At 36.4% G+C, this 23,330-nt stretch overlaps 1 protein-coding gene across 3 annotated transcripts; it reads left to right on the forward strand.

Annotated features, from left to right (window-relative positions):
- Positions 1-854: 854 nt before the first annotated feature.
- Positions 855-23,258, forward strand: LOC137404147 (uncharacterized). 3 transcript variants are annotated; one of them, XM_068090300.1, is made up of 8 exons: positions 855-934; positions 1,703-1,780; positions 3,843-3,996; positions 7,790-7,858; positions 11,406-11,630; positions 17,904-18,398; positions 21,382-21,570; positions 21,909-23,258. In XM_068090300.1, exons 2-8 carry the CDS (start codon positions 1,742-1,744, stop codon positions 22,685-22,687), a joined length of 1,950 nt encoding a protein of 649 aa, XP_067946401.1. In that variant the 5' UTR covers positions 855-934; positions 1,703-1,741; the 3' UTR covers positions 22,688-23,258. The 3 variants fall into 3 exon arrangements, with proteins under 3 accessions (XP_067946401.1, XP_067946402.1, XP_067946403.1); XM_068090301.1 differs by having other exon boundaries at positions 21,385-21,570; XM_068090302.1 differs by lacking the exon at positions 11,406-11,630.
- The last annotated feature ends 72 nt before the right edge of the window (positions 23,259-23,330 follow it).

A 23,330-nucleotide genomic window follows, 5' to 3' on the forward strand; every position in this document is an offset into this window, starting at 1 on the left:
CAGATTAATGAAATTGTATATTCAAGTTACTTTGTCAATGTCTAGTGTTAGCTGGCAGAGAAATGGATTTCAACTTCTCTTGGTGGTTTCTCTGATATGCGATTAGCTCATCTTCTGTGATTGATTATTTTCTGTTTGGAGTGTTTAATTAGCTTGTTGCTGCTTTCTAATTATTGGACTTTGGATGCTTTCAGAGGTCTTGTTGCTGGTGTGGCTTGCTATCTGTACGCCTCATTGTGTGTATCGTATGTCTATCTTTTGGTCTTACTTAATTCTTTGTCATTGTCTTAATATTTCCAAGCAACGGCATATTGTGTGTATATCCAGTGGTCTGACTCCCTTCCCTGTCGGTATCGAGTTTTAGTGAAATGTCAATACAACTAAATATCACAAACTAATAAGACAATTTCATTTTAGGTATCACATACTAATAGAACAATTTCATTCAGTTGGCCTAGCAATTTTTTTAATACAAGCGTGTAAATACCTTTCAACTAATTTTTAAACCAGATCACCTACCTACACAAGCTGTTTTAGAGCTGATTGTGGTTGGCTCAACAGCTATAACAAATCTATTACATTCTATTACTTTCTTCTTTATAACATGTGGCCAACATGTATGTTATTAATGACTCATTTATGTCATTAAATAGTGCTAGTACAGTAAAACAGTCTACCCAGATCGTTTTGCATTTAATCGGCTCTATGTACATAAAATATCGGAGTTGGCTACTCCCTGAACTAAACTTTTCAGTTGAAAATATTATGGACGAATCAAGTTGTAAACTGGAGGACTAGTCGTCCATAAACCGCTCCGCAATAGTTATCCGCAAAAATCTAGATAGATTTCGAAACTACCAAGCCCGATGTGAATATTCAAGAATGTAAATATTTATAGTGTGCGTTGTGCACGAGAGCTATTTCTTACAACGATGTACGTTTCCAATATTATGTTCATTGCGTTTATTTTAGAAATGCATTGATGTTTAAGTTTTTACTGCTTAGTTCTCTCTGTAGCTTATTCGGCCCATTGTTTTGAGCGTTTAGTTTTGCGTTTTCACTCTATATATACATGTAGATGGATTATTTTCATATGATATATGGTTTGCGTGCAGTTTCAGTCGTGCAGTATAATAGATGTGTTAAAACCGGTGATAGAAATCAAGCAGTATTAAAAAGAACTATTATGTTTAGAGTAGTGGGTTAGTACAAATCAGACAGTGTTGGCAGGCTCGTATGTCTTAGTAACTGAGTAAGTTAGTCAGTTACTGAGTACTACAGTACTACTGAGTACTACTGAGTACTCAGTTACTAAGTTACTCAGAGTAACTGAATATTGAAGGCCCACTTTAAGCAGTATGTACACTGACAAGTGCAAAGACATATACCTAGTTACATAAAAATCTAAGTTAACAGAACATATTCACCTGTTGCAAAAAGTAGTGCAATTGAATTGTGGTCAATGCAGTTATAGTCTTAAAGGATTTCGCGTAAGCAAACTAAGTTAAGTGAAAAAATTGACACAAAACTATTCATTAAAGTATGCTTAAAGAAGCCAGAATCACTAATATATAATACATGTTTTCATAGTAAAATAACAAGTAATGAATATGTTATGTGTACATGAAAAGAGCAGCACCTTATAAGCACATTTTTACAATTTTGATATAGTAGATTAGACATTGGTCTTGTCTCTTTATAGAGAAAGTTCAATTGCTTGTTGCTGCATGATTGTCTTACCATGGAAAGTGTCAACAAATCACAGCCACTGATAGATCATGTAAGTAATTTTGTAGCATGATCAGCTTTTGAAAAAGTGTTGCGTTGATTTTTAGGTGACTTGCATGTACATGGTTCAAACATATTGATAATGTTTGCAGTTGATCATGTTTCTTTGAGGAAATGCAGATATTTCATAAACAGAAAGATAGCACTGTCGTTTTACTTTCAATTTATAATGTCATCTGATTCATGGCATTGAAATATATATTTCCCTGTTCCACCATATCGACAGCAGAAAAGGATATTCCTCTTACAGAAACCTAGGCTAAGACTTGGGTACTGCATATTCTAGCTCACCACACATCCACCCATCACATCACAGAATCTTTGAACATATTGCCTTATCCCAAAATTGCTCGTTTCCGCATTTGTGTGACAGATTTAAAAATCTTGCATGACCTATGCCCAGAATATTTATATTTATCTTTGCACACACGACCAACATCGTTTTCTATTTCGTCACATCAAAATACTACATCCACCTTCGCATATTTCAGTTTATGAACTTTCTGTTACTACAACCTGTAATTCAGTATCCTGATGCCTCCGCAACCTAATGTTTGTATATAAATCTCAGCCATTGTCATTTGGATGTTCAGCTATAGCGATAGTTTTAGGAACAAAAAATCCATTTGGCACTCGATTTAAACTCAAAACCTCCAGTTCTTCAGACAAGTTTACTTGTCTGTCCCGCTACACTGTCTGTCTGTATGTCCCGCTACGCCACACGTCCAGTCGGTGATACTAATTATTAATTGTGCTCACCTTTGTGCACCGCTTCTGAAATACTAGCATAACTGACGCAACGTTATCACGCGTCGTAACGCCGATTTGGTTTCACCGCCCTTATTATAGTAAAGATTTAGACTAACGTAAGTTACTAACTAAATTTTTGAAATTCGTCGGGTAATTATTTTATTACCCGTGTAATGCTAACCATTCGGCTAGTACTATTAGATTACTTACTTTTAAAACATATTCGTTCAACTCACACAATAATTCCTGAGTTTTGTTTTTTCATTATTTTTCTTTTGGCATGTAATGAAAACCTATCATTATTGACTATATTACCAATGTCAAATAAAACGTTATATACTTATATCTGTAAATCCTAATGTTTGTCTGTTGTTCAGTAATAGTTTTAAGAATGAAAAATCTCATTCACACTGGATTTGAACTCGGATCCTCCAGGTCTAGAGACAGGCAAGCTAACCCATTACGCCGCACGGCCCACTTGCGACACAATAGAATAAATGTACACATACTTGCTACATTGGTTAACATACTTATATGTTGGTCACATAACGATTTTGTGTAATGCGTAATGTCACGCGAGTTGGCTTCACGGCTCATAGCCTTCATGGCTCACGACTCGTATTATAGTAAATTTAGCAATATACACAAGCATAAGTTGCGGACTTAAGTTACACAAATTAGCGATTTGCTAATCAACTTTGCCAATGGGAACTCCATTACCTGCCACTGTTTATAAGCTGTTATTATTACCCATGCATTGCCGGAAATTGAGTTGTGTATGTATAAAATGATGCTACTGAAACTGATAGTTTATCAATTGTTGCTTTTCGACAACTGCTAAAACAGCGACATGCATGCAGTCAAACAACACACCATTGTAGTACTTGTACTTACCCGCCAGGACTCCAGGGAGTAGTAAGATTATGATAGCTAGTGCATACATACATGAATAGCTGCTTTCGCGTTTTAAGCTAAAGTTGGTGTATTTACCTTATTGCTTTGATTGTTTAACTGATTGTTGATGGATTTATTGATAATAATAGTTTGGAGTTGTCTTCTAAAGGTTTTATTAAATGCTTTGATAGACTGGAGCATTTTATGTACTTGATAAGCTGCCACAGTCTAACAATGAGCAATAGGCTGGTGATTGTTTGCTGCCATATAGATACCAGGTGGCAGCAACTCTCCATGCTTGTATCAGTTTACTCACAAGATATTCAAAATTTGGGGCCCCCATTCTTCTCTGATAAATCAACACATGGAATTTTTTAAATGCTAAAGTGTTAGTATTTTTGATGCTATAGATGGTGGAATCAGAACTGGCTGGTTATCGTGGAATTGTCTTGCTTTACCATCCTGCATCCTTGCACATGCTTGTGCACTGGACTAATAACACAGCTTACCTTGGTAAAAAACAGTTGCATAAGTGTGAAGAAGCCTTGGTCACTGTACTCTCCGGTAAGTTTTTTGATGAGTTCTCACGAGAATATGTTTTCGCTCGGTAGAATGGAAGGTTACTGGCGTTTGTATTCAGTATTAGGAGGGGAGCAAATAGTCGAGGGGTGTTAACAAAGGTTGCAGTTCTAAACCACTCGTGGACAAAATTCACAGTTTTGAGCATTTGGTGTCTTTTATTGAGTGTTTGCTAGCTAAACTTTTGCCGTGCTGCCCACTGCTAAAGCTGCAAGTTAAACAGCACAAAATACTTGGTATTAGTTATTATCTCAGTCGGAATGAGTAGATGGAGAGATCTTAACTTTGTTTACCCTTATCAAGGCTGTTTAAACCAATCAGACAATGAGACAGATAACAAAAATAGTAACGTAAATTATGTATTGAAAGAAAAGGCTCTTTTTGCACAACGCTTTACAATAATGTAAATTGTTGAGATGTTGGTGTCTGGTATAAGGTGTAGTGGTTTATGGGTAAGTAGGAATTTAATGGATGGCATTTTACATGACATAACCATTTGCTATTGTCACACTGTGCTGTAACGTTATGACAACACGTGTCAGCTTGGTGTTTGAACTGGCAGCACAATTGACTATTTCTGAAATACACTCGCTTCTAAATCCTTAAAAAAACAAATTATCTTTTGAAGGTACACAAATCAACATGGTTTTGTAAGAGATAAAACACTATGACAAAACACAACCAAAATGTAGTAACTATTTTAACAATTGCGAGTCCATTTCATACAAAAAAGCTATTATAGAAGTGAAACTCGATATGGATGATAGGATATTAGCATATCAGTGTTCACCATCCATCCCTACATAAGAATTGCGGCTAGGCAGTGACGGCTTCTTACAGTACATGGTATAGGCCTATTTAAATTGGCCTATATGTACCTTGTACCTTGGCCTGTTTAAATATACAAGTATAGATATACAGTCAAACATGGATAACTCGAACTTCAAGGGACCGAGCAAAAGTGTTCGAATTATCAGAGCATTCAAGTTATCAGAGCACTGTCACAAGTCCATATATTTACTTATTTATTAGTAGATACATGTACATATACAAACTATAATATAAATCAAAAGCACAAATGGCTTGTTTCAAATTAAATGCTTCTAATGTAAAGTTTAAAACGTTTTCATGAAAAAGTATAGAGATTTTTCTATCACTTGAGATTGGTTTGTTGTTTGAGGTGATGTTATTGCCAGGACGTTTTTCAGATTGACATTGGCAAAACTTGATCGTTGTTGAAATTCTCAAAAGAAAAGACAATTTTTTCTTTTGGGGTTTTACCCACCATCAATTTTGCCGTTTTTTCTTGAAGTTTATGCAGATTACTTTACTTTACCTGGGATTCGTTAAGAGCAACACTCCGAGGCAGTTCAATTAGAAGTTTTACGAGGTTTTACGGTACATTCTATATCACTCACGCTTTTTTAATAGATACTTATTGAATGTACACACGTATTCTGTGTTTAGGTCAAACGATGAATAGTTTTTTGTAGCTCAAACAACGTATACGTTTAATTACAACATTTTTTAAGACGTTTTAAACATTCAACATTCCGACGTTGATTCAACACGGAATCAACGTCGGAAAACTATTCATCACGGGCTAGCCGAGTCACGCACTCAAAGATTTTCGCCACGCACATACAAAACAACATGCGATTTTTGTTTTGTATGTGCGTGGCGAAAATTCTTGCGCGCGTGACCCGGCTAGCCCGTGCTATTCATCGTATCGCTGTATAAATCAAATTTCACCAAACTTTTAGAAAAGTCGTTGACAAAAATATTTTGCCGATGGTGGTAATAACGACGCCTATGAATTACGAAAAGATGAAGTTTACCTCTATGGCTTTGAATAAAGTGATTTTCTAAAGCGAAAACAACCGTTTCGGTAGCTGTTGGGCAAAAAAACAGTTCGAATTAACAGTGTTGAATTCGAGTTATCTATAGCAATTTATCATTACGTGGGAACGGACCAAAGGAAATGTTCGAATTAACCATTTTTTCGAGCTATCCGTGGACGAGTTATCCATGTTTGACTGTATTTTAAACAGCTAATATCTAAAAATACATTTAGCTCCTCAGCATTAAGGGCATTTAGACGCTAGTCATAACTGTACATATCAGGTAGCATAATCCTAAGCATAATTTTTGAAAGCGTTTAAAAATTATGCCTTAGGATTATTTTTAAACACTTTTAAAAATCGTTTAAAATCATTAAATTCAATGCATGGCTATATTTACCATAAATTAATAGTCATGCTTGGCCTGTTTAAATATACAAGTATAGGTATATTTAAAACAGCTAATATCTAAAAATACATTTAGCTCCTCAGTATTAAGGGCATTTAGACGCTGGTTGTAATTGTACATATGACGTAGCATAATCCTAAGCATAATTTTTGTAAGCGTTTCAAATATTTTTATTAGTTTTTAATACGAAAAGATATCAGCTTAGAGTAGCGTAGACAAAATGTTTGGACAATATACGATTCTGGGAACAGAGTGATAAGCCTTTTTGTTTTACGGTATGTTTCTAGGCTATAGGTACAAGCATCAGATCGACGGCCATGTTTGAATTTAAGGGTAGTCCAATGTAGCCTGGGCATGGCTCTCTTGAGGGATGGGGAGGTGGGGAGGTGGGGGAGAGAGCCTGGGACACATAGCGAAAAAGGTAAGATAACTTCTGCAAAATGAGCGACATATGTTACATATCACGCTCAGACTGATACTAATGGAAGCGTGTCATTAGATTCAGATCTCACGATGTATTCGATGTGGCGCGTTTAAAAGCCTATCGTCCTTGCCACGTGACTTGATCTAGTAAAAGGCCCTATGTTTTTGATAAGCTGGGTGGTTACGTAATACCCCATTTTGATAGCAAAACGATAAAAACCATAGGTTACAATTCTCTTGCGTTTTCACGTTTGCAGTTTCATTTCATATACTGATGAGAAAATGTATCGATTCAAAAATCATCTATCAAAGCTAGGCATGGTCACACTGAGACCAGAACAGTCTCAAGCTTTACAACATATTATCGCAGGTTTTGACCAATTTATAGTTCTTCCTACTGGCTTCGGAAAGAGTATTTGCTTTCAGATGGCACCGTTGTGCAGTGGTATGTCCGAGTTGTTCATAATAACTGTCGCGAATAATCATAATACTCGCGAGTAAAATAAAACTCTGCTTTTATTGCTTTTTACTAGATAAACTTTTCTTTACTAACATTTTTGTTGTTCTATTGCTATTCGTTTGCTATGCTTGTATTGCTATTGTGAAAATTTTTTATTTAATTGATTTAATTTTTTATTATAATTAAATCAAAACAATTAATTAAACATATGAAATAATATAACTCCCATTGATTGATTTATTATGCAACCAACATTTCATACTTACCAACCAGCGTTTGTTTGCTGCCGATCCATATTAAAAATAATACGTAATACTCGCTTAGATCATAAATAAGACCGTCACATGATACTCCTTCGGAAATAAGGATTGTCATATTAGCGACTGCAGAAGTCGACTTTTATAGGTGTCTACCCCGGGTGTTGCTATGTGTCCCAGGCTCTCTCCCTCACCCCCCCCCAATAGAACCATGCCCAGGCTAAGTGCACTGTATCTCTCGCTGACAATGAGTTATAAGTTTATGAAAGGCAAGGGAGGCAAAAGGGAAGCTGTCAGAGCAAGACTGAGAACATCTTGCTTTCTTTTCGTTTTGTTGGAAATCCATCAACTGGTATCGTTATGGCCAGCTTTTGTTTCATTTCTGCAGGAGTTAAACCTAACAACAGCTCGGAGGCATACGAACTGCATGATGCTAAAGATCCAGGTGCAATTCTCGGTAAGTTATAGTTGTTTCTCTCAGGTTTTCATATGTACATAGTCTATCATATGCTTCACCTAGAACTAGCATCTACATATTCCATCATACGCTTCACCTAGAACTAGCATCTGTACATAGTCCGTCATATGCTTCACCTAGAACTAACATCTGTACATAGTTCATCATATGCTTCACCTAGAACTAGCATCTGTACATAGTCCATCATAAGCTTCACCTAGAACTAACATCTGTACATAGTCCATCATAAGCTTCACCTAGAACTAACATCTGTACATACTCCATCATACGCTTCACCTAGAACTAACATCTGTACATAGTCCATCATATGTTTCTCCTAGAACTAGCATCTTTACATAGTCCATCATAAGCTTCACCTAAAACTAGCATCTTTACATAGTCCATCATATGCTTCACCTAGAACTAGCATCTGTACATATTCCATCATACGCTTCACCTAGAACTAACATCTGTACATAGTCCATCATATGCTTCACCTAGAACTAGCATCTGTACATAGTCCATCATATGCTTCACCTAGAATTAACATCTGTACATAGTCCATCATACGCTTCACCTAGAACTAACATCTGTACATAGTCCATCATATGCTTCACCTAGAACGATGCTTCATCTGTACATAGTCCATCATATGCTTCACCTAGAACTAGCATATGTACATAGTCGATCATATGCTTCACGTAGAACTAGCATCTGTACATAGTCCATCATCTGTTTCACCTAGAACTAGCATCTTTACATAGTCTATCATATGCTTCACCTAGAACTAACATCTGTACATAGTCCATCATAAGCTTCACCTAGAACTAGCATCTTTACATAGTTTATCATATGCTTCACCTAGAACTAACATCTGTACATAGTCCATCATATGCTTTACCTAGAATTAACATCTGTACATAGTTCATCATATGCTTCACCTAGAACTAACATCTGTACATAGTCCATCATACGCTTCACCTAGAACTAGCATCTGTACATAGTCCATCATAAGCTTCACCTAGAACTAGCATCTTTACATAGTCTATCATATGCTTCACCTAGAACTAACATCTGTACATAGTCCATCATAAGCTTCACCTAGAACTAACATCTGTACATACTCCATCATACGCTTCACCTAGAACTAACATCTGTACATAGTCCATCATACGCTTCACCTAGAACTAGCATCTGTACATAGTCCATCATAAGCTTCACCTAGAACTAACATCTGTACATACTCCATCATACGCTTCACCTAGAACTAACATCTGTACATAGTCCATCATATGTTTCTCCTAGAACTAGCATCTGTACATAGTCCATCATAAGCTTCACCTAAAACTAACATCTGTACATAGTCCATCATATGCTTCACCTAGAACTAGCATCTGTACATAGTCCATCATATGCTTCACCTAGAACTAACATCTGTACATAGTCCATCATATGCTTCACCTAGAATTAACATCTGTACATAGTCCATCATATGTTTCACCTAGAACTAACATCTGTACATAGTCCATCATATGCTTCACCTAGAACTAGCATCTGTACATAGTCCATCATACGCTTCACCTAGAACTAACATCTGTACATAGTCCATCATATGCTTCACCTAGAACGATGCTTCATCTGTACATAGTCCATCATATGCTTCACCTAGAACTAACATCTGTACATAGTCCATCATATGCTTCACCTAGAACTAACATCTGTACATAGTCCATCATATGTTTCTCCTAGAACTAGCATCTGTACATAGTCCATCATAAGCTTCACCTAAAACTAACATCTGTACATAGTCCATCATATGCTTCACCTAGAACTAGCATCTGTACATAGTCCATCATATGCTTCACCTAGAATTAACATCTGTACATAGTCCATCATATGTTTCACCTAGAACTAACATCTGTACATAGTCCATCATATGCTTCACCTAGAACTAGCATCTGTACATAGTCCATCATAAGCTTCACCTAGAACTAACATCTGTACATAGTCCATCATATGCTTCACCTAGAACGATGCTTCATCTGTACATAGTCCATCATATGCTTCACCTAGAACTAACATCTGTACATAGTCCATCATATGCTTCACCTAGAACTAGCATCTGTACATAGTCTATCATACGCTTCACCTAGAACTAACATCTGTACATAGTCCATCATACGCTTCTCCTAGAACTAACATCTGTACATAGTTCATCATATGTTTCTCCTAGAACTAGCATCTGTACATAGTCCATCATAAGCTTCACCTAGAACTAGCATCTTTACATAGTCTATGATATGCTTCACCTAGAACTAACATCTGTACATAGTCCATCATATGCTTCACCTAGAACTAACATCTGTACATAGTTCATCATATGCTTCACCTAGAACTAACATCTGTACATAGTCCATCATACGCTTCACCTAGAACTAGCATCTGTACATAGTCCATCATAAGCTTCACCTAGAACTAGCATCTTTACATAGTCTATCATATGCTTCACCTAGAACTAACATCTGTACATAGTCCATCATATGCTTCACCTAGAACTAACATCTGTACATAGTTCATCATAAGCTTCACCTAGAACTAACATCTGTACATAGTCCATCATACGCTCCACCTAGAACTAGCATCTGTACATAGTCCATCATAAGCTTCACCTAGAACTAACATCTGTACATACTCCATCATACGCTTCACCTAGAACTAACATCTGTACATAGTCTATCATATGCTTCACCTAGAACTAACATCTGTACATAGTCCATCATATGCTTCACCTAGAACTAACATCTGTACATAGTTCATCATAAGCTTCACCTAGAACTAACATCTGTACATAGTCCATCATACGCTCCACCTAGAACTAGCATCTGTACATAGTCCATCATAAGCTTCACCTAGAACTAACATCTGTACATAGTCCATCATATGCTTCACCTAGAACTAACATCTGTACATAGTCCATCATATGTTGCTCCTAGAACTAGCATCTGTACATAGTCCATCATAAGCTTCACCTAAAACTAGCATCTTTACATAGTCCATCATATGCTTCACCTAGAACTAGCATCTGTACATATTCCATCATACGCTTTACCTAGAACTAGCATCTGTACATAGTCCATCATAAGCTTCACCTAGAACTAACATCTGTACATAGTCCATCATAAGCTTCACCTAGAACTAACATCTGTACATACTCCATCATATGCTTCACCTAGAACTAACATCTGTACATAGTCCATCATATGTTTCTCCTAGAACTAACATCTGTACATAGTCTATCATATGCTTCACCTAGAACTAGCCTCTGTACATAGTCCATCATATGCTTCACCTAGAACTAACATCTGTACCTAGTTCATCATATGCTCCACCTAGAATAATGCTTCAGTACTAGTTTCTCACCGTACTAACTTTTGCTTTACTCCTTGTGACTGTTATTCCTGCTTTTTTGCATATTAATGTGTTGCTTCCGTGCAAATCCATTGACTATTGATATTACGATTGATTGGTTCCAATTGTTTTTGCGTAGAGAAACTGAAAAATGATAGAGCTCTCTGTAAGCCATCTGACAAGCCAGTTAGTAGAAGGATGTCTCGAAGGTTTACAACTATAAAAGCTAGTGGTGAAAAGCAATTACCTTCGACTTCTTCTACACAACTGGCAGCAAAAGCAAAAAAACGGAAGAGCATTCTCAAGGCTACTAGACACAAGTTTACAGCGATGTCTCTTTACAACTCCGGCCCTCTAGCAGAAGGTAGTTTCTCTCTCAATAATTTTCCAATATAGCAGCTGTGTTGGGTGTTTGTATTAATTACAGTCGAACCTCGGTTTTCGAATGACTTGCAGTTCGAACAAATCGTAGTCCGAACAAAAAATTCGAGAAATTCTTGCTTCGTAGTTCAAACAAAACTCGGAGTTCGAACGCCGGTACAACGCGTGAGTGCGTACGTGAGGGTGGGATGCTGAGCGGCGTACGGATGTAGATCGCTCTCTCCGTGACCAACTGTGGTCGCATTGTCCGATATTAAACAAATGTGTAGCAAATGGGCCGAGTTACAAAATTTCGTCGAACTACACCACCCCGATAAAGCTGCAGCCACCAGAGTCATCAATGACTTTAACGACACTATCATGAACCACTTCCGAAAAGTGCTAAAAAGAAGGCAGAAGCAAGTGTCATTGGATAGATATATTAAGAGAAAAGAACATCCTGTAGCCGAGTAAAAAATCCTATTCATAATTCTTTTCTTTATCCTTTTTTTTATTTTTACATGTTCATGTTAGCGTAATCTTTCGTATGGAAGATTACGACAACGTGAACGTACGATTAGCCTGAGTTACATTTATGTTTATGTTATTTGTGTCTTTGCCATTTTGCTTAACATTTTCTGAGATATACATTGCTTTTTATTTGTTGGTCAGCATTTTAATGTGCAATTTCATGCATAAAATAATGGATAAACTACTAAAAAGGTAAACATTCAGGGTGTTGGAACGGATTAAAACTTATACAGTGAAACATGGATAACTCGCCCTCGGATATAGCGAACACATGGTTAACTCGACTGGATTTGCTTGGTCCGTTCCCACGCAATGATAAATGGCTCTATATAACTCGAATTCAACACTGTTATAACGAACTGTTTTTTGCCCAACGGCTACCGAAACGGTTGCTATCGCTTTAGAAAATCACTTTATTCCAAGCCATAGAGGTAAACCTCAACTTTTCGTACTTCATAAGCGTCGTTATTACCTCCATCGGCAAAATATTTTTGTCAACGACTGTTCTAAAGGTTTAGTGAAATTTGATTTATACTGCTATACGATGAATAGCGCGGACTGGCCCGGCCACGGGCGCAAGGATTTTCGCCACGCACATACAAAACAAAAATCGCATGTTGTTTTGTATGTGCGTGGCGAAAATCCTTGAGTGCGTGACCCGGCTAGCCCGTGACGAATATTTTTCCGACGTTGATTCCGTGTTGAATCAACGTCGGAATGTTGAATGTTTAAAACGTCTTAAAATTTGTTTTTATTAAACGTATACGTTTTCTTAGCTAAAAAAACTATTCATCGTTTGACCTAAACACAGAATACGTGTGTACATTCAATAAGTATCCATTCAAAAAGCGTGAGTGATATACAATGTACTGTTAAACCTCGTAAAACTTTTAATTGAACTGCCTCGGAGTGTTGCTCTTAACGAATCCCAGGTAAAGTAAGGTAATCTTTCCATAAACTTCAAGAAATATCGGCAAAATTGATCGTGGGTAAAACGCTCAAAAGAAAAAGATGTCTTTTCTTTGAGCATTTCAGCAACGATCAAGTTTTGCCAATGTCAATCTAAAAAACGTCCTGGCAATAACATCACCTCAAACAACAAACCAATCTCAAGTGATAGAAAAATCTCTATACTTTTTGATAAAAACGTTTTAAACTTTACATTAGAAGCATTTGATTTGAAACAAGCCATTTGTGCTTTTGATTTATATTATAGTTTGTATATGTTCATGTATCTACTAATAAATAAGTGAATACATGGACTTGTGACAGTGCTCTGATAACTTGAACACTCTGATAATTCGAACACTTTTGCTCGGTCCCTTGAAGGTTGAGTTATCCGAGTTTCACTGTATATATTAATTCTAATGGGAAAACCTGTTTCGGATCTCAAACAACTCGGTTTTCGACTAACATTCTGGAACGGATTGTGTTCGAGAACCGAGGTTCCACTGTACTTTTCTTATTCCATTAAGATTTCTTAGGATATGGCTACATCCATGACCAAGTTTCGTTAACCATAAATGATTTTGTTAAAGAAAATAAATAATATGGTCAGCTAGTTCAATCATAGGAACTGTGGCTAGGCAGTGATGGCTTCTTACGGTACAAGGTATTGGCCTATTTAAATTGGCCTATATGTACCTTGTACATTGGCCTGTTTAAATATACAAGTATAGGTATATTTTAAACAGCTAATACCTAAAAATACATTTAGCTCCTCAGCATTAAGGGCATTTAGACGCTGGTCATAACTGTACATATCAGGTAGCATAATCCTAAGCATAATTTTTGAAAGCGTTTAAAAATTTTGCCTTAGGATAATTTTTAAACGCTTTCAAAAATTGTTTAAAAGTCACTAAATTCAATGCATGGCTATATTTACTATAAATAATAGTCATGCTTTAAATTTGTGTCGTTTTCATTTAATTCGACGAGGTTTTAATATCCAACATACATGTACATGTATCAACTAGCCATAGACATCTAAATCTAGCAATAAAGCTGAGATTAGAGCAGAATAGCTGGAAAAGATTTTGAACCACTAGCTATCCTTGTTATCAAGAAAATGATCTCACCAAAATGCCAGTAAACCAAACATAAACAACTTTCCTCTGTGAAGTTCAATGATAACTAATACTGCTGGTGTGAAGCTCTCTATCTCGTAATACCGTATCATAGAAAGACAATTTCTTAAAATAGCTTGTAACTGAGCTAATTTTAGTAATAAGCTAATCTTAGCTAATCTTTAACACTATTCAATAGTAAAGATATCTGGACATTGTTATCTACATCAGTAATAATAAAATCATCTTCAAATAACGTGTAGCCTCCGTAGTCGTCTCATATCCGATAACTTGTTACGTCTTCTGAGAGTATAATCATGATCTCTCCTAGTGCTACACTGTAGCTATCCTCTACAGCTTCTTACTCTTGATGTGACACTCACTGGTCATTCAAGTACCCTTAGCTTATTTCATGCGCAAACCCAACTTTTAATCCTTTTCTATTCATATATTTTTAATTATTTTGTTAACATATCCTTAGAATTGCATTCAATTCAATCAATATTTATATTGCATGTGCATTTGACAAACTTTCAAATAGGCATTTTTGAAGCATTTGTAATAAAATTACTGCAAACAACAAACTTGGCAGTAGACACTGTAACAGTTCAGTTGATCAACCTCCAAGTCTTTTCGATTCTTTGGCATTTGATTTAGCTTTTAAAATCGATATTTTTGTGTGAAAACTATCGCTACTAGGCTATCGCTGCTAGTCTATCGCTACTAGGCTTTCGCTGCTAGGCTATCGCTGCTAGGCTATTCCTGCTAGGCTATCGCTGCCGGGCCATCGCAGCTAGTCTATCGCTGCTAGGCTATCCCTGCTAGGTTATCGCTGTCGGGCCATCGCTGCTAGGCTGTCTCTCCTAGGCTATCGCTGCTAGGTTATCGCTGCCGGGCCATCGCTGCTAGTCTATCGCTGCTAAGCTATCGCTACTAGTCTATCGCTGCTAGGCTATCGCTGCTAGTCTATCGCTGCTAGTCTATCGCTGCTAGGCTATCGTCGCTAGTCTATCGCTGCTAGGCTATCGCTACTAGTCTATCGCTGCTAGTCTATCGCTGCTAGTCTATCGCTGCTAGGCTATCACTGCTAGTCTATCGCTGCTAGGCTATTGCTACTAGTCTATTGCTACTAGTCTATCATGACTAGTCTATCGTTACTAGTCTATCGCTGCTAGGCTATCACTACTAGTCTATCGCTGCTAGTCTATCGCTACTAGGCTTTCGCTGCTAGGCTATCGCTGCTAGGCTATTCCTGCTAGGCTATCGCTACTAGTCTATCGCTGCTAGTCTATCGCTGCTAGTCTATCGCTGCTAGGCTATCGCTGCTAGGCTATCGCTGCTAGTCTATCGCTGCTAGGCTATTGCTACTAGTCTATCGCTACTAGTCTATCATGACTAGTCTATCGTTACTAATCTATCGCTGCTAGTCTATCGCTACTAGTCTATCGCTGCTAGTCTATCGCTACTAGGCTATCGTTACTAGTCTATCGTTACTAGCCTATCGTTACTAGTCTATCGCTGCTAGTCTATCGCTGCTAGTCTATCGCTGCTAGGCTATCGCTGCTAGGCTATCGCTGCTAGGCTATCGCTGATGGGCTATCGCTGCTAGGCTTTTACATTAATAGAACTAATAATTATTCAGAGCTTGTAAGGCTCGCAACGCTAATTACTCATTTTATTGCTGTAATGCTTGGCGTTAACAAAGTTTTTTCACGGAAAATTCACTTTCAATTGACATAAAACATATTTACCATTATAGCTTTTAAATGAAGGTGTTTGTTCATTTCTGTTGTATTATTTGTTTATGCTGTATCTATAAATCTTGGTGTCTGTCAATTTTCTATCCATTTATAGCAATAGTTTTAGTAATGAAATATCCGTTCGGCATAGAATTTGAACTCACAACATTTAATTCGCAAGTCTACAATTAAGCGCATGTAACCACTAGGCCAAGCCATTCTTTCCACATTCAACTCTTTATCCTTATCACGATTGTAGGTTACAAACTAAATATGTACTTTTTATTTATTATTAATTAATGGTACCTTTTACATTGTTTTTTTGAATTTTTCAAATGCTATTTAAAATTCCATTTCCTATTTTATTTAATTATTATATTATTTCATTTTCTAATTTTCAAATGTGCCGTTTCAATTTCAAATGCACCCTTACACTCCTATTTTCGGTTTCTCCTAAAGGCAATCGCTAAATCTACAAAATATAAACCCGAGTTCCCTCATGCGTTTCACTGCAATACTATTGTACCAGTATCGTCCATCAAAGCTATTAATACGACTAGCTTCTGCAGCCACAGTAACATTTTTTTATACACATACTTCGATTTAGTCACTGCTATTATTAATTCAGCATATTCATGATTTTTATTTAGTTCTTTGAGTTCTTATTAATTATATCAGTACCATATCGTTTGTCACCGTAATTAATATAGCCAAACAGACCATCTAGTCAATACTTGCTAATTACTCTACATTTAAACACCTTTACAGTTGTTTTATTTTTTCTTTCAATTTATTTGAACTGCATAAAACACTTTTCTTATGGCATGAACTTTAAAAGCTAGAATTGTAAATATTGTATAATTATGTTAAGTACAAATAATTTTTTTGTACAAAAACTTCATCACCCGAGCAATTCCGGGCATTTAGAAATTGCTATACATATTTTTATTATAGCATTTTGGGGAAGTCTGAGCTCATACTTTTGTTCTAGCTGCTCAAGTTTGTTAGCTAAAGTGTACGTATTTTAAACAATCACCATTAATAATTGTTAGGCGTAATAAGTATGAACACAATATTTTCATAGTATGGCCAGGTAGCCGCTTGGCGTTGTGGATAGTGCTCCTGTCTGCTGAACTGGTGTTTCCTAGTTCGATTCTCGTGCGAAGTGGTTTTTTGTTCCAAGATTTCAATCGCTATAACTGGACATACGAATGATTACGGACAGACAAACCAACAAACACTTAGATTTGGGTGTAAAGAATAGATAGAAAATAAATATGACTAATTAGTTAGGAATTACTCTATTAGAGTATTGTAGCCACGCTTGATGTTATTTGAATACAGTTGCTGTTTAGTCTGGTAGCAAGGTAGGATGACATAATATTTATACATTACTACGAGTCATAACTGCAGTAGTAACCCTGTCGATAGCTGATTTAAGTTGTCGATTGACTCACTACTAGCATCATACAATCTTAACTCTTATCAGTTGTTTCGCTGTTTAATGAATGTTTGACTTCTCAGCTCCTTTATGTTCAACAATAAATTATTAGGAAGTTAGGAGTGCATAACATGTTCTGTTCATAACGTATAACATGTTAGGAGTGTTTAACATGTTATGCTCACAAACAGCCTCAAAAAGAAGTGGTCAAGATACGTTCTTGTTGTAAATTATTTTACTTGTGTAGTTCTCGCGTTTACATTATTTTCCTGCTGGATATAGCATTTTAGTAGGATCGATACAGTTCTGTATTTGCTTAGGAATAGGTAAGAGATGATCACGTATGTCTTGTTTCAATGTCTTGAGTAGCCTGGTGGATGTTTTTTTTAAAGAAATTTGTTTAGAGTATGTTTATTGGAACTTTGCACACGATGCTAATACAAATCAAGCAGCCAACAGATCTTCCACAAGGCTGACTGATATTTAAAAATATTTTGTAGCTCTACATAATAAGTCCTTACTGGTAGTTACGGATTCAAAGGGCATCGCGATGCCTGTTCAGGTGCAGCTCCCAGCGAATGATAGATCTCTGCTTTCACAGCCTGCCACATCACCATCAACATTAGCCGCTCCCCAAACACAACATGATCCTATGCAACCAGGAGATACCACTGCACCAATACAAGAAAATACGATTACCGACTTTAGCATATCGGATAAGATGCTAGTCTCAGTGAGCGGCTCGGATGGGACACAGCGAGTCGTTGAAGTAAGCTCCAACCTGCTGGATTTGGAAGGATCCGCCGTCACTGCCGAAGTGTTCGTAGATGAGCCAGCAAGCACCGTCGTGATTAGTGAAGAGGGTGGCAGCCCTCTAAAGGAGGAAGGCGCTCAAAGAGCTGTGAGTCCAGAGAATATGAGCACAGAGCCAACACATTCCAGTATTGTTGTCTCTAATATTGGTGAGGCATCAGCAGCAGATGTAGACATGTCTGGTAAGTTTTTGGTTGAAAGGAGTGACGAGTGATAGCAGGTGTTCATACTAAAAGTTATTTTGGTTACTAACACGAATGTCTCTGCGGTCATTTGCTGTTTCTTTCTCGTTTTTGTAGATAGTTTTTGGTTCAGCATTGTCCGAAGTGTGCAGATTTGTTGAGTCAGTTTTATTCATAGAGTTATCTCCCCCTAGAGTGATAACTACACGAGGGTTTCCGGTGCCAACGAGGAGCGTTTAGGCCACGCCCCTTTTTTTGTGCTAGTCAATCGTAGTGATTGACAGAACAATAACATCAGCCATGAGAATGATCATGAATTTCCACAGTTAAGATAGTAATTATTGCTCATATTAAAGAAATGATGATTATTGTTTATTACTCTAATATATGCTTATTATTTAAAGCAATTCAATACCTACATGCCTTGCAAAGGCACTGAATAAATAGTGTAAGTGAGTTAATGCAATCAATGATATACAGCCCCCACATAGGGGGCTGTATATCATTGGTTACTCATAGATAAGATAGATAGTCATACTGGGGTTGTATTACATTGGTGTGATGGGAAGCTAATCGACTGCCATCAACTGAAAGTATTGACATTGTATGGTGATAGAGTGATTCATTGACACCACAGTCCACAAACAGCCCTTGCATGTAATATTAGATTTTGATACATATCAATCAAATGCATAGACTAGCTTGAAGCAAGGATGTCCACTAGTTAGTGGTCATCCTTGCTTGATGTAAGCAAGCAAAAAGTTTGAAAATTAGAGTGGCAAATGTTGTTATATGTTAAATAAAAATAAATTATACTTAATTATACTAAATTATAATTATTTAAAAATAAAATAGACTTTTTTATTACTTTATTTATTAAATCATTTTATTGTAATCATAGCTAAACAGATTATATTTAGCCATTACTTGCTAATTATTTCACATTTAAACACATTTGAAGTTTCATTTTTTTTCCTAATTCATTTCAACGAAAAACTTCTTTCATGATATGAAATTTTAAAGTTGTAGTTGTTTGAAAAAGCTTGAAAACATTTACAGTTGTTTTTGTTTTCTCTCTTCTCTCCATTTATTTCAATTACACAAAACACTTCTCATAATATGTAGTTTGAAAGTTAAAGTGGCAAATGTTGTTATATGTTAAATAAAAATAAATTATACTTAATTATATCAAATTATAATTATATGAAAATAAAATAGACTTTTTTATTACCTTATTTATCAAATAATTTTTCATTGTAATCACAGCTAAACAGATTATATTTAGCCATTACTTGCTAATTATTTTACATTTAAACACATTTACAGTTTTATTTTTCTTCCTAATTTACATGTATTTCAACAAAACACTTCTTTCATGATATTAAATTTAAAAGTTGTAGTTGTTTGAAAAAGCTTGAAAACCTTTACAGTTGTTTTCTTTTTCCTCTTAATTCTTTTAAACTGCTTAAAAATATTTTCTCATGTTATGAAGTTTAAAAGTTAGAATGGTAAATAAATGTTATATAAAAATAAATTTTCTGTCCAAAGACTTTTTTATAACTCGGGTAGTACAGCTCATAGTTGATGGCAGTCGATTAGCTTCCCATCACACTAATGTAATACAACCCCAGTATGACTATCTATCTTATCTATGAGTAACTGATTGCATTAACTCACTTACTTAACACTATCTATTCAGTGCCTTTGCAAGTCATGTAAGTATCAGGGATTACGTGTAGGCCCTATGTCACAATTTCCATTTCCATATTATTTATATTTCCATAAAATTTCAATAATTTATTTCCATATTAATTCAATTTCCATAACATTTCCATAATTCATTTCCATATTATTTCCATTTCCATAACATTTCCATAATTCATTTCCATATTATTTCCATTTCCATAACATTTCCATAATTCATTTCGATATTATTTCCATTTCCATAAAATTTCCATAATTCATTTCCATAATTCATTTCCATAACATTTCCCTACTTCATTTCCATAGTATTTCCATAATTCGTTTCCATATTATTTCCATTACATTTCCCTACTTCATTTCCATATTATTTCCATTTCCATAACATTTCCATAATTCATTTCCATATTATTTCCATTTCCATAAAATTTGCATAATTCATTTCCATATTAATTCCATTTCCATAATTCATTTCCATAATTCATTTCCATAATTCATTTCCATAACATTTCCCTACTTCATTTCCATAGTATTTCCATAATTCGTTTCCATATTATTTCCATTACATTTCCCTACTTCATTTTCGTATTATTTTCATTTCCATACCATTTCCATATTTCTAAAATAAAATTTCCATATCCATTTCTCTAAAATTATGGAAATATTTATGTTTATGGAAATAGATACGGAAAAGTAAATATTTCCATAATATGTTTAGCGATCCCTGGTAGGTATTGAATTGCTTTAAATAATAAGCATATATTAGAGTAATAAACTATAATCATCATTTCTTTAATATGAACATTAATTACTATCTTAACTGGAAATGCATGATCCTTGTTTAACCCTTTTCATGGCTGATGTTATTGATCTAGTCAATCACTACGACTGACTAGCACAAAAAAGGGGCGTGGCCTAAACGCTCCTTGTTGGCACCGGAAACCCTCGTGTAGTTATCACTCTAGGGGGAGATAACTCTATGGTTTTATTCACTTTAAAAAATGATTCAGTATTAGTAGCTGGTCTTGTAGAGATAAATGCATCAAAGTTACCTGAAGTTGTTAGAGCCAGAGTGCTCAGGTTTCACCTGTTAGTTGTTTCATCCAATGTATTATGTGATTGTACAAAGTCATCTTGCTGTGGTGTCAATGTTGAGACACGACAGTGTGACAGCACCTAGGTTCACATCATAGCATGGCAAACCTTGTCGATTAGCACATTGGATGAATAATGAGCTCGTGTGTGTATATTTATCATACTTTTGAAGCTGTTATTTTCCTAGAAGTGCCGGAAAAGTCTGAGGATGACCTCACTCAGCAGAGTCGCCCCTCCGAGTCATCCGCAGATCGGCCGGTGCCAACTATCCTCAATGAGGCGATGAAACGGGATCACTGCTACTCAACACCTAACTTTGTGCCACTGGCCATCACCAAGCTTGACAATGGTAATGTCACCATGATGTCAAAAAAGGGTGAGTTACGATACATGTGATTTGATCATAGCTACATCATGAGGTAGTTTTTACCAGGCTGTGTTTTTTGACCAGATCTTTTTAGATCTATATCAATCTATTTCGTTATTTTAATGGTTTCTTTGGTGCACACCATGAATGAATATCAGCTATGTAGCTGTGTGCACTGCGTCAGGTGTATTTTGGTTACTAGTGTGCATATCTCTACAATCATTTGCTGTTTGTTTCTTGTTTTTGTAGACAGTTTTATGGCTCAGCATTGTCTAAAGTGGGCAGAATTGTTGAGTCACTTTTGTTCACTTTGGAAACTGTTTCAATGTTACGAGCTGGTCTTGTAGAGATAAACGCATCGAAAGAGCTTGGAGGTGTTGGAGCCAGAGTGCTAAAGTCGCGCAGGTCACTAACCTTCTACCAGTGCACCATCTGCGACAGAAAGGTCTGCAAGCGACAGATGAGGCTCCATGAACTCTTCCACAGGGGTGAAAAACCATACGGGTGCTCTTTTTGTGATAAAAAATTTGCTAGCAAACACGTCTGTCGCATCCATGAACGTATTCATCGGGGAGAGAGGCCATACAAATGCCTCATCTGTGAAAAGGCTTTCCGGCAAAAATATCACCTGACTGCTCATGAGGCGAGGCATAAGAAGTACAAAGATGGACGTATGGGTTTATGTTCAGAGTGTGGCAAGTACTTTTCCTCAAGGGGCGGTTTAGCGCGACACGCTAAAACACATACTGATCCAGCAGAATTTCATTGCCAAGTTTGCTCAAAGCAATTTTTTACCAAACATAGTCTCAGGAAGCATTCCTATACACACAAGCCTGCCTTTCACGCTTGCACTATCTGCGATAAAAAGTTTCGATATGCTTCTGGCTTGAAGGAACATGCCTTTGTTCACACAGACGCAAAGCCTCACCAGTGCAAGGTGTGTGGCAAATGTTTTAAAATGGAGAGACGCATGAAACGACACGAGCTATTACACGATGAAGAACCGCACCAGTGCACCCTCTGTGAGTTATGGTTCTCGAGCAAACAGTTGTTGAATACGCACACTAGCTCAGGGCAGTGTCAACCATCGCAACTCTATTCTGTTTCATTGTTAGACGAGGGCTAAGTAGCCAACTCGAGTCCCTTTGCCTATCAACCAATAAGATTAGTATTTTGGGTGATTAAAAGGTCTGGCTGAATTTGAGCTTTTTTCTTGTACAGCTTAACGTTGGAGTCAGTTCATTTACGCTGTTTAATATCTTCTATCTATGCCATTGTCACCTGTACAATCAGTAACCAGCTGTCAATTTAATTCTTTGAAACTTTAGGATCTTATTATGATCTTGTGGTATACAGGCTTTCAATGTCTGTCAGTAGGGCAAGCAAGAACGCAGGCTAATATGACCTACTTCCTGTTTGTTTTATAGCTTCAGCCATATGTATAGATATTGCTGCCCAGAAAAGCTTTGGGTTCTTGTTCAAAATAAATACATACAAGATGAGGGCAAGAGGGTAGATGGGGCTCACCTTTAAGGCTATACGAGTTACGCTGTTTGGATAGCTCGGACTTCTGGAAGGTAGTAACAGCACCAACAGCCTTTTATGACAGAACTTTTTGTTTGAGAAAATTCACGCAACATGGCGGAGTGATATTAAACATACATGTTGTTTTTACAAACTGTATTATATTTATACAAAATATAATAATTTTGTTCATGAAATATTTTATGAACCATTAATTGTCTATGTTCGTGTCAAATATTTTGTGG

The sequence above is a fragment of the Watersipora subatra genome, chromosome 9 (genome assembly GCF_963576615.1).
Source record: "Watersipora subatra chromosome 9, tzWatSuba1.1, whole genome shotgun sequence".
Taxonomy (NCBI): Eukaryota; Metazoa; Bryozoa; class Gymnolaemata; order Cheilostomatida; family Watersiporidae; genus Watersipora; species Watersipora subatra.